This window comes from Acinonyx jubatus, chromosome B3, assembly GCF_027475565.1.
Source record: "Acinonyx jubatus isolate Ajub_Pintada_27869175 chromosome B3, VMU_Ajub_asm_v1.0, whole genome shotgun sequence".
Taxonomy (NCBI): domain Eukaryota; kingdom Metazoa; phylum Chordata; class Mammalia; order Carnivora; family Felidae; genus Acinonyx; species Acinonyx jubatus.
The window spans coordinates 131,196,662-131,209,063 of NC_069386.1; the positions used below are offsets into that span (position 1 = coordinate 131,196,662).

The window sequence follows — 12,402 nt, forward strand, 5'->3', positions numbered from 1 at the left end:
GGGGCCTTCAAAAGGTGTCAGAGTTTGGGCTTCTCCTAACAGCCACAGACAGACAGTAGACAGCTCCGAACAAGAGTGACAAAGTCAGAGCCAGGATTCTAAAGATCAGCAGCCAAGAGGAGTATTTAAGAGCACGTGTTTTGGGGGTGCCTGGGTGGCTCAAGCCATGATCTCACGGTTCATGAGTTTGAGCCCCGCATCGGGCTCACTGCTGTCAGTGCAGAGCCCGCTTCGGATCCTCTGTCCCCCCATCTCTCTGCCCCTGCCCCACTTCCGCTTTCTCTCTCAAAAATAAAAGAATAAATTAAGAAAAAAAGAGCACGGGTTTTGAAGCTAGACTGCCTGAGCTCAGATCCTGGTTCTGAGGCTTAAAAAAGGATGGCCATAAAGAAGGATGAGATCTTGCCATTTGGGACAACATAAATGGACCAAAAGGGCTATCATGCTAAGTGAAGTCAGAGAAACAAAAATACCACAAGATTTCACTTCTGTGTAGAATCTACAAGACAAATGAATAAACAAACAAAAAGCAGGGGCTCCTGGGTGGCTCAGTCAGTGGAGCGTCAGACTTTGGCTCAGGTCGTGATCTCGCCATTTGTGAGTTCGAGCCCCACATCGGGCTCGCTACTGTCAGCACGGAGCTTGCTTTGGATCCTCTGTCTGCCTCTCTCTCTCTGCCCCTCCCCTGCTTGCACTCTCTCTAAACAAAACATTTTTAAAAATTTTAAAAAAAAGAAAAAGAAAACAAACAAAAAGCAGAATCAAACTTCTAAATACAAAGATCTGATGTTGCCAAAGGGGGATGGGAGGATGGGCAAAATGGGTGAAGGGGAGTGGGAGATACAGGCTTACAGTTATGGGATGAATAAATCACAGCAAGAAAAGGCACAGCATAGAGAATGTAGTCAATGGGATTGGAATAGTGTTGCACTGTGACAGCTGATGGCTACACTTGCAGTGAGCATAGCATAAGGTATGGAGTTGTTGAATCACCATGTTGTACATCTGAAACTAAGGTAACACTGTGTGTCAACTGAAATCCAAATATAAAAGGAAGTCCGGTGCTTCTATGTACAAAAGAAGACCAGAAACAGTCTAAATGTCCTTAATAGAGGATTGTTTGAATAAACCATGTGACATCACACGATGATGTTCTGTGCATCAGTCAAAAGAAATGAGTAAGATCGCATATTATGCTGTACAGTGATCTCTGGGATTCAAGCTAAAATGCAGACCAGTAGGCATTAAAGAAAGAGAAGGGAATACAGTCACTCATATTAAGGGAGAAAAAAAATGGAAGGATATCATTGACTAATTAAAATTCTAACTTGCAGAGTAAGGAAAGTAACAGGCTGGAGGAAGAAAGATGGAAGCCTTTATTTCTCTGGATATACCCGGTTTACATTTTCAACCTCAGAACCATGTAAATGTTTCACAACACTATAAAACAGGATCGATTCAAAAAGAAGAAAAAAGCAATCCTTAAAAATTAAAAATACACCTAACTGTATAACAAACTGTTGATAACACCACAGAGAATTACTTCAAGTGATCTTAAAACACAGTAATTTGACCACACATCTGCTGCAGGATAGGTCCTAAGGACAAAAAGAATCGCAAAGAAATACTAAACTAATTTTTAAGCTTATTTATCTTGAGAGAGGGAGAGAGAGAGCATGACAGCATGCATGAGGAAGGGGTGAGAGAGAGAGAGAGAGAAGGAGAAACCCAAGCAGGCTCTGCACCATCAGCACGGAGCTGACGTGGGGCTCGAACCCACGAACCAGAGATCATGACCTGAGCCAAAATCAAGAGGTGGACGCTTAACCTACTGAGCCATCCAGGCGCCCCAAACTATTTAGTATTAGTCACAATACTACTGTTATTTTTAACATATACATAATTGTATTGATGGCATTAGGAACTAAGATTTTCAGTGTAAGAAGAAATATAAATATTAAATTACAAATTTATATACAAATTACATATTACATAATAAAAAGAAATTAAGTAAAAATCTCACGATCCTCAATTTGGCCCGGAAATATCACTGTGAATTCATGATGTATTTTTCTCTTCCTGGTTTTGACCACTCAAAATGTCTAGAAATAATGGCAACCCAGTGCAACTAGCACTGTGAACACCAATTTGTGGTTTCAACCTCCCCGAACCATTTTCCACTAAAAGAAACAATGGTTTTTAGAGAAACAGCCAGTTCCAGGCCATAATGGAACATATAAGTGATGAGCTCTGGGCATCCTTTAGACCAGAAAGCAAGAAAGCAATTAAAGACACCTGGGTCATGTCAAAAAAACACTTAATTAGACTTAACCAACTTAATTAGACTCCCATTAGCCACGGATGGGACAATGTGAGCAATAGAAAAAATATCTGCAATGGATTGAAATATAAGTGTTAAAAATTCAATAGTTTGTAACGAAAGCAGGGAAAAAAAGAAACACCTAATTGGTCACCTCTAAAAATTGTAAGGACCCCAACTCATTTTCTGAAAATTGGCAAAGAGAACACATCAAGCATTGTCGTACCTGCCAGAACTGTATTTCAGGGTATCCCAATAGTGTTGACAGGAAGTTTATAGAATAATTGTCACCTCGGTCAATAGCAAATACCCCAACGAAGTATTTTCAGTTAAAAACATTATACCTGAATCTAATTAACTCTCTAGATCTAATTGCCAGCTCACAGGAAATACTGGGATAGAGAAGCATGCTAAAGGACACCAGGAGGATTTGGTGGGAAATATCCACAGGACAGATGACTCAGTGTCCTCAGCAAATAAATCACAAGGGAAAATGGAGGGGAAGGAGAAACTGTTTTATATTAAAAAGAGACTGAAGAGATATATCTACAAAATACACTGTTGTATCTTTTTTGGATCCTGACTTGAACCAACATTAAAAGACCATTTGCAAGACAAGTCGGGAAATCTGAACAGACTAGAAATTAGATGACATTAAAGAATTACACTTAATTTCATTAAGTGATGCTTAGATTTTTTTTTCATAAAAAGCTCTTTTACAAACATTATCCTGATGCTGAAGACCCCCAGAAGACATTCGATAAATATCCTTTAAACCTTCTATTTCACCTTCCCCCAGTAAAGGATAACCCCTTGGCAGTTACTGAAGTCACCACCCTTCCTCACCATCAGTCTCAATCACCTTTCCCAAGGCTCCTCTTCATGCCTCTGTATTTCCAAACTGGGCTGTTTGCAGTTTTCTGTATAGGTCCCATGATTTCCTTCCTGCGTGTCTTTGAAGGCCCTGGAATGCCCTTCCACTATCTCCATTTGTTCAAATCCTACCCTCTTGAAGACCCCTGGCAAAAGTTAGCCCCTATATAAAGCCTTCTCTGAAATTCCCATGTTGCAATAGCTCACCTGTGCCACCTATAACATCTTACCTTTTCTGTTACTTTGTGAAATACCTATTATTGGTCTGTATATTCAGCAAACATTTATTGAATACCCTACCACGTTTTGGACCTGTGCTAGGGGCTAAGTATGCTATCATGTATAGACACTGTCCCTGACCACATGGAGGTTAGGGTCTAGCGAAGGCTAGCCAAAAACTACACTAACTATATAAGAAATGACTCACAATTATGAGAAGCATTACCAAAAAAGAAGCGTGTGAACTAGAAAGGATATAAAAAGAGGTGCCAGACACAATTGGACTCTGCCACGTGGGTGTACGATTTAGGATTAAATACTCTACATTACAATTCACTGTGCCTCACTTGTTAATAATGCAGATTTCCTGGGAATGCTTAAGGCTTAGAACGAATATGTAATACCATCACCTGGCACCCAGGAGACCCTCAATAAACAGTTCTGACTCCCAGCACCTGCGCCCTTGCGGAAAGAACTTGCTTTTTTTGATTAGGCTTTGGGTCCTAATCCCTAGCTCTGAGTCTGACAAAAGCTATGAACCCAATAAGCATTTCAGAAATCAGTAACACGGGAAAGGAAGAAAGATGTGGTAAGAACACCCAGCATCTACATCAGGAAACTCCTTGAAATGTAGGGTACTATTATCTACGTATTATCTGAAGCAACTGAGGCTCAGCGCAAGAATGAGGTCCAAAAGCATGACAACATGCAAGTCCCAGCTCCAGGGCCTCTCCTGGGTCTCTTTTTCTCCATCCATTACTCCGCAACTCAAACCCAGAAGCCAGGACGAGGCCAGGAGCCCTTCCCAGAAGGCTTTGCAGCGCCGCTGAGAACTCTGGGATACAAAGGGATAAACAAATCCAAGGCAAGGACCGAGACCTAAGACCGAGAAACTCCTTTGTAATCTCGCCGGGTGACTTCTTCACCCCTTCTGTTTCCTTACCTTTCCTGGCATTGCCGCTACCGGAAGTCTCACCAATGCCTGCAAAGGCCGGGAACAGCGCCATGACGGCAGGCCGCACCGCCGTCCCCCTCTCCAGAAATGGCGCCGGCGAGCGGACGCCGGTAGTGAGGCCTTCGCGGTTGCGGTGCACTCTGGGAAGTGTGGTTTTTCCCACTCGCACTCCCTGGGGCTTGACCCGGGGACCTGGCAGGGCGAGGAGGGGCGGGGCGGGGCGGGGTGGGGCGGAGCCACATCGCCGTAATTGATACTGGAAGGCTTCTGTTAAAACCCGGAAGTGCAGAGACCGGATGTGGAATTGTTCAGAGCAGAAAGTAGTAGGAGCTGGGATTCCGGTTGACCCCTGAACTCGCACCGTCACTAAGTGGGTCAAATTAATCAAACTCTGAGGTTCAGTTTCCTCATCTGCAAAATGTTCGTTCGATTAAATGAGCCTTAATAAGGTGCTTAGTTGGCATTGTGACTGGCCCATGGAAAGCACTTGATGAAAGTTAGCTATTATGTGAGTTGTGATTGCAAATCCAACTCAAAGCCACGTGAGATATCCAGAATTCCGTTTACTATTTAAAATACCTTGGGGTGCCTGGGTGGCTCAGTCGGTTAAGCGTCCGACTTCGGCTCAGGTCATGATCTCCCAGTTTGTGAGTTCAAGCCCTGCACTGGGCCCTGTGCTGACAGCTCAGAGCCTGGAGCCTGCTTCGGATTCTGTGTCTCTCTCTCTGCCCCTCCCCTGCTTGCGTGCACTCTTTCTCTCTCTCTCTCTCAAAAAATAAACAAACATTAAAAAAATTTTTTTTTAATAAAAAAACACCTCAGGTTCTACCAAAACCTCTGGCTTTAAGTTATCTCAATTAGTTGGAGCAGCATCTGCGTCCTTAGCAGATGACTGCAGAGCGGGGATGCTGATAGTCCTCCCCAGTGCTCCATGTCTTTCTACTCCAGAAAAATAAGTTATATGGAAGGTTTAGGAAAATCAAACCTTGATAGTAATGTTTCTGTAATCAGAAGGAATCTGGGCATGTTAGATATTTTAGGTGCTACAAATGCATAGGAGAATTGGGCTTAAGAGAGCACCCTTATAAGAACAATTTAAAGGGGCGCCTGGGTTGATTACTTGGTTGAACATCCGGGACTCTTGATTTTGGCACAGGTCATGATCCCAGAATCCATGCTGAGCCTGGAGCCTGCTTAAGATTCTCCCCCCCCCCCCCTTCTCTCTTTCTTCCTCTGCCTCTCTCCCCTGCTCGTTCTCTCTCTTTCAAAATAATTAATGAAAAAAATTAAAAAACAATGTAAATGGGGGGGGTATTTATTTGCTGAGAAAGAGAGAGAGAGAGAGGAAGCTGGGCAGGAGCAGGGAGAGGGAGAGAGAACGGATCCCGAGAAGGCTCTGCACTGCTAGTGTGGAGCCCAATGCGGGGCTCAAACTCACAAACTGTGAGATCACGACCTGAGCTGAAATCTGGAGTTGGATGCTTAACCAACTGAGCCACCCAGGCGCCCCTAAAACAACACTTTAAAGTGTACAATCAAGGGGCGCCTGGCTTTGCAGTTTGACCCCCCCCCAATTGGGTGTAGAGATTACTAAAAGCAATTAATTAACAAAAACAAAGTGTATAATTGAGTAACTGATACAAACTCCTGATTTTAAGTTGAAACTTTATGAAGTTTAGGCAGAGTTTCAGAACATCAAAGAATATAAAGTTTACTATATGTGTAAGTGTAATTGCTTACCTTTATAAAAATTAATACCTGGCAGGTAATTGAAGTACCTGAAAAGGAAATGAAATATGTTAAATTTATAAATTTATATGAAATATATAAATACAAAGCAAAGGTCAGCAAGCTTTTTCCTAAAGGGCGAGAAAGTAAATATTTTGGGCTTTGTGAGCCAGAGGGTCTCTGTCACAATTACTCAGCTCTGCCGTTGTATCAGGAAAGCAGCCATAGGTAATAAACACATAAACAAATGGGAGCGGCTGTGTTCTAACAAAACTGTGGTTACAAAAACAGTGAGCCACAGTGGACTTGGAAAGTGTTCTGTATTACATTGGGCAGTGTTTGATTAACTGTCTTTATAAATTGAAACAAATATTATTCAAGACCCCTTCAAGGTATTGCTAAAATTTACTAGGCTTATAAATCAAATAAAATTTGTAAGCTGAACTTGAACATTTAAGAACATTGTTCTTCAATTAAAACATTTATTCCTGGGCACCTGGGTGGCTCAGTTGGTTAAGTGACAGACTTCAGCTCAGGTCATGATCTCGTGGTTCATCAGCTTGAGCCCCATATTGGGCTCTGTGCTGACGACTCAAAGCCTAGAGCCTGCTTCACATTCTGTCTCAGTCTCTCTCTGCCCCTCTCCCATTCAAGTTCTCTCTCTCTCTCTCTCTCTCTTAAAAAACATTTATTCCTTTATAGTCAATAGCCAGTTTTCAGGAAATGAAAAAGCGGAAAATGTTAAAACACCAGGGGACACAATCAGCAAAACCCTGATTTTATAAAACTGTATAAAACAAACCATCTGGTTCTTAGAACAAATAAAATACAAGGGAAAAAATCACGTCAAAAAGAGACATACAGGGGCACCTAGCTAACTTAGTTGGAAGAGGCTGTGACTCTTGATCTCAGGGTCATAAGTTTGAGTCCCATGTTGGGTGTAATTACTTAAATAAACAAATATTTAAAAAAAAAAAGAGGGGCTGGGGCACCTGGATGACTCAGTTGGTTAAGCATCCAACTCTTGATTTCGGCTCAGCTCATGATCTCAGTTTTGGGAGACTGAGTCCCACATCAGGCTCTGTGCTGACAGGGTGCAGAGCCTGCTTCAGATTCTCCCTCTCTCTGCCCCTCCCCACCCACCTGTTTTCTCTCTCTCTCTCAAAATAAATAAATAAACTTAAAAAAAAAGAGGGGTGCCTCGCTGGCTCAGTCGGTGGAACATGTAACTGAATCTCAGAGTTGTGGGTTTGGGCCCCAGGTTGGGTGTGGAGGTTACTTAAAATCTTTAAAATAAAAAAATAGAGCGACATACATTAAAAGAGACTTGAGAGGCATATTGACCAACAGTAATGCACATATCCTATTTGGATTCAGATTCATACAAACTGTGTAAATCAAAATCATGACACTTATGAAACCATTGGTTGGAAATTTGAACACTGGCTGGGTAATTCATAAAATTAAGGAATTATTGTTAAAATTGTATAGGCATGATAAAGGTGCTGTGATTACAGATTTTTAAAAGAGTCTGTGTCTTTTAGATATACATACCAAAAGGTGAAATGGTACATTGCCAAAAATTGGCTTCCAATATGGGAGGAAGTCAAGGGGCGAGGTATGGTTGAAGCAAGATTAGCCCTGAGTTGATAACTGTTGTAGTAACGTATACATGTACTATTATTTTGGCCTTTTTTCTGGTAAAATGTTGAAATGTTCTATAATACAAAAGTTTTAAACTAAACATCAAAAAGTTTACTTTTTCAAAAAGCGTAACAATAAAAGGGAACAAATTCCTGATAGGCATAACAACATGAATGAATCTCAAAATCTGTATGCTGTGCAAAAACAGGCAGACACAGGAGTACTTACCATATGGTTCTATTTATACAAAATTCCAGGAAATGCAAATTAATATATAGTAACAGAATATATAGTAGCAGATCAGTGGTTGCATAGGGCTATGGGAGCACACGGAGGGATATTCTATGGGAAGCACGCAGAATCTCTTGGGGGTGATGGAAATGTTCTGTATCTTGATCATGGTGGTGGTGGTTTCATGGAAGTGTAACCACCACCTGGCTTTTTAAAAGTTTAAGACCACACTAAGGTTTGGAATGTATTGTTTCAATAAATTAAACACCTTTTAAACCAGGGGTCACCAAACTTTTTCTGAAAAAAGTTGCAGAGTAAATATATTAGACTTAGCAGGACATAAGGTCTCTGTGTCAACTACATTGAAATTTGAATTTCATATAGTTTTCACAGGTCACAAAATATTCTTCTCTTTTTTGCAACACTTATAAATGTAAAAAGTATTCCTAACCCATGGACCATAAAAATCAGCAGTGGGTCAATTTGACCCATGGCCACAGTTTGCTGGATGGTTGCAAACTCTATATCATTAAACAAAACTAATTTTTTTAAAGTTTATTTTACTTATTTTGAGAAAGAGAGAGTTTGTGAGCAGGGGAGGGGCAGAGAGAGAGAGAGAGAGAGAGAGAGAGAGAGAATCCCAAGCAGGCTGCATGCTGTCAGCACAGAGTCCAATGCGGGGCTTGATCCCACGACCCTGGGATCTTAACCTGAGCTGAGATCAAGAGTCAGATGCCCAACTCACTGAGCCACCCAAGTGCCCGTAAAAGTAAATTTTTGAAAGGTCTTTTCTGCGTGGGAAATTCCACCCCAGAGTACGTGGAAAGAGCTCACTTTAACTGTTGTTGTTGTTGTTGTTGTTGTTGTTGTTATTATTATTATTATTTATTTTGCCCTACAGACTTCGGGTATTTCCAGTGCCTATAGCAGGGATTTCTTAGAATAAGCCAAAAATGGTTTCAAATTCTGATTTGGCTTCATATGTAGTTTGACTAAACGGTGAGAGTGCACCACTTGATCCCTTGTACTTCTATTCTTTGTGGCAGGGATTGCTCCCTCTAGCTGGGCATGTTGCTGTTCTAGATCTACCTTACGTTCCAGTGTGTTCTCGTTTAGCCTGCATTGCCTCATGGATTTTGATCACCTCCAGACACTGACAAGAATGAATCTTTTCTCTGAGGCTGGTGGGAGGAGAAGATACGTGAAGGAGGAGCAGTGGGAATTGTGCAGGAGAGATCTGCAGAAAGGGGCTCTGTTTTAGTTGCAGGAGTTGGAAGAGAGATGCTGTTCCATTGGATCCCAGTGGAGTAGGCAGCCAGTCTGGCCACGAAGAATGAAAAATGAGTAGAGGCTACAGAAAGCTATAGAAAACAGTCTTTAAACAATGTCATAGGAGACACAATATGAAGAAATAGACTGCCAGGAGGCACTTGGACACAAAGTAGGTAGGTGCCTAGTCCTTGTTTGTTGGTGAAATAATGCCTGTGTAATTTCCATCTACTTTTGGAGAAAAACATTATAGGAAAAAGAATAGGTAGTGGACTCCTATTGTTTTGCCTAATTCACAGCCCTTTTCCTGAATCCGGGAAGTGGTCATGTGTGTACAATAAGGCCGGGTGTCTTGGCCCCACCTGAGTTTTCCCGGTAGGTATGTGACCCAACTCAGCCAAGGCTTCGGTTGGTAAGGGCTCAACCCAGATCTGACCCAAGCCAGGCCCAACAAAGTTCTTTTCCAGGGATTTGGGAACTAGAGCTGAGCAAAGAAACTGGCCTCTGTGTGTCTAGACCGCGTGATGTAATAGCCCAGGAGCTGGTGGAGGGGCAGAGGATGCCTGCCTGTTAGTAGAGAAAGATGAAACATATTGAGTTGGAGAAGAGAGTCCCAGAGATTTGGGGAAGCTCATTCCAGTTGCCCCTGGAGCCTCATTCCTATGCTTGGATTCTGGGAAACAACCTAATATCCTTATAATACCTTCTCCATTTCAGTTAAATGGATTCAAGTTGACTGGCTTTCACAACCACGGGCCCTAAGCAATACAGAATGAATGAGGGCATGACATCATTTCCACACTCAAGGTCATAACCTCACAATCTGGAGGTGTTCCAATTCGTTGGAGTGATGAATGAGACTTTTAAACTGGTCTACCTAGAACCTGTAAGAGCAAACTCCTTTCATCTTCTTAATGTTTATTTATTTTTGAGAGGGAGAGAGACAGAGAGTGAATGGGGGGGGGGGGCAGAGAGAGAGAGGGAAACACAGAATCCGAAGCAGGCTCCAGGCTCTGAACTGTCAGCACAGAGCCTGACGTGGGGCTCGAACCCACAGACCATGAGATCCTGACCTGAGCTGAAATCAGACACTTAACTGACTGAGCCACCCAGGCGCCCCAGGGTTTTGAGAGGTTTTGCAGAAATTAGAGAAGGACGTCAGCAACAGGTGCTAATGATGCTACCATTTAGAACACCCTTTAGAAGGAAGCTCACTTGAATTTATTCTCCTATAAGGAGGGTTGCGTGGTCAGGCTGAGGGCATTTCCTAAGAGCCTTGGGGAAAAGGTGATTTTGTTCTTTTTAGTGTGAGTTCTACTCCCAATGTGGGGCTTGAACTCACAACCCAAGATCAAGAGTCATATGCTCTACTGACTGAGCCAGTCAGGCACCCTGAGGGGGGAAAAGGTGATTTTAACCAGAGTTTCAAAAGGTTAAATGCATTTCCTTTGGTAGCTTACTCTAAACTAGCACCTCTTCCCAATATGCCCTGAAAGAATTTTCTACTTTTGTTGTCATGCAAGCTCTTCCAGGAAGTGGAATGTGGTTGTTTTGTTTTGTTTTGTTTTGTTTATCTTGAGAGAGACAGAGACAGCTCGGGAGCAAGGGAGGGGCAGAGAGAGAGGAAGAGAGAGGATCCCAAACAGGTTCCCCACTGTCAGCGCAGAGCCCAACGCAGGTCTCAAACCCACGAAACCATGAGATCGTGACCTGAGCCCACACCGAGACTCGGACGCTTAACCGACTGAAGCCACCCATGCCCCCCAAAAGTGGTATATGTTTTATAGCTATATTGATAATGAAAGAAATCAATGATAAACCTTCTGTTTTTCAATAATTTTTACATAAGCAAATGGTTAAATCCCCCCTGGTCAGGCTGCCTTTCTTGGTCTAGAAAAGTGACATTTTAAGAACTGGTTTGTCTCCATTTAACAACTTCTTTACCTTGATGATTTGTCTCTCTGGCTTGTGGCCCCTTATCTTTTAAGTGCGAGGCAGGAGTGGGATGTTTACGCCTCTCCACTTTGTTCCCATCTACACCTCTCTTTTCACTGCCTCCCGTCACTGCCCAAGGAGCAAAAGCGTGGATTTTTTTCCCCTGTAAATTTCTAGTTGTAAGTGAAAGTGTCTAAATTAAATCGGTTTCACCTTTTGCCCATCTATTTAGGAGTCCAGAAAGGAACTATCCTGTCCATTTTAAGCATGCAATACACGCCTGATACAGAAAAAGTTTTAAACACAGGGAAGTATGAAGCAAATGCAGAATAATCACCTATATTCCCATTGCCCGAAGACAAATATTATTTCAGAGTATTTCTACACAGGGCTTTTCTTTCTTCCTTTTCTGCTTTTCTGATGTCTTAGGTTATGAGCATATGTTTTCATCATAGTTATGATTATTTTTCCTCCTAATATTCTATGCAAGCATCTCTCTGCTTTATTACAAATGTCATAAACATGTATTAGATGTATAATATTTCATCCAATGGATGGGATCACAATATACTTAACCATTCCCATTTCTAGATATTTAGCAAATCTCGCTTCTGTCATCTTGTTGATTTTATCTGTGAGATCTCCAAAACATGAATTGCCAGACAGGACTGTGAGTCACAAGATCGTAAATGGTAGACCCACCAGTGGCCAAGAGGGGTGTGTGTAATGATGAACTGCCTTGTGCTGGAGCATGAGGAGTTAGGTGGCAAAATGGCAGTGAAGGAGGGCAAGAGGACACTTTCTAAAAAGACAAATATAGGAGTGCCTCGGTGGCTCAGTTGGTTGAGCCTCCGACTTTGGCCCAGGTCATGATCTCGCAGTTCACGAGCCCAAGCCCCACGTCAGGCTCTGTGCTGACAGCTCAGAGCCTGAAGCCTGCTTCAGATTCTGTGTCTCCCTCTCTCTCTGCCCCTCTCCTGTTCATGCTCTCTCTCTCTCTCTCTCAAAAATAAACATTAAAAAAATAAAGTAAATAAAAATAAAAAGACAGATATCAGAGTGCCTGGGTGGCTCAGTCGTTTAAGCGTCTGACTCTTGATTTCAGCTCAGGTCATGATCTCCCAGTGTGAGTTTGAGCCCCATGTAGGGCCCTGCACTGACAGCTCAGAGCCTGCTTGGGATTCTCTTTCTCTGTTTCTCTGCCCCTCCCCTGCTTGCATGCTCTCTC

General features: G+C 42.5%; 1 protein-coding gene across 3 annotated transcripts in view; it reads right to left on the reverse strand.

Annotated features, from left to right (window-relative positions):
- Positions 1 to 4,574, reverse strand: part of NRDE2 (NRDE-2, necessary for RNA interference, domain containing) — a 53,931-nt gene extending 49,357 nt beyond the window's left edge. For all 3 annotated transcript variants that reach the window (XR_003422692.2, XR_008299606.1, XM_027066404.2), the window contains exon 1: positions 4,356 to 4,574. Coding sequence is in view for 1 of the 3 variants with exons in the window: in XM_027066404.2 (XP_026922205.2) it covers positions 4,356 to 4,419 (64 nt within the window). In the remaining 2 variants the exon portion in view is untranslated. The remainder of the gene's footprint in view (positions 1 to 4,355) is intronic.
- Between the last annotated feature and the right edge of the window lie 7,828 nt (positions 4,575 to 12,402).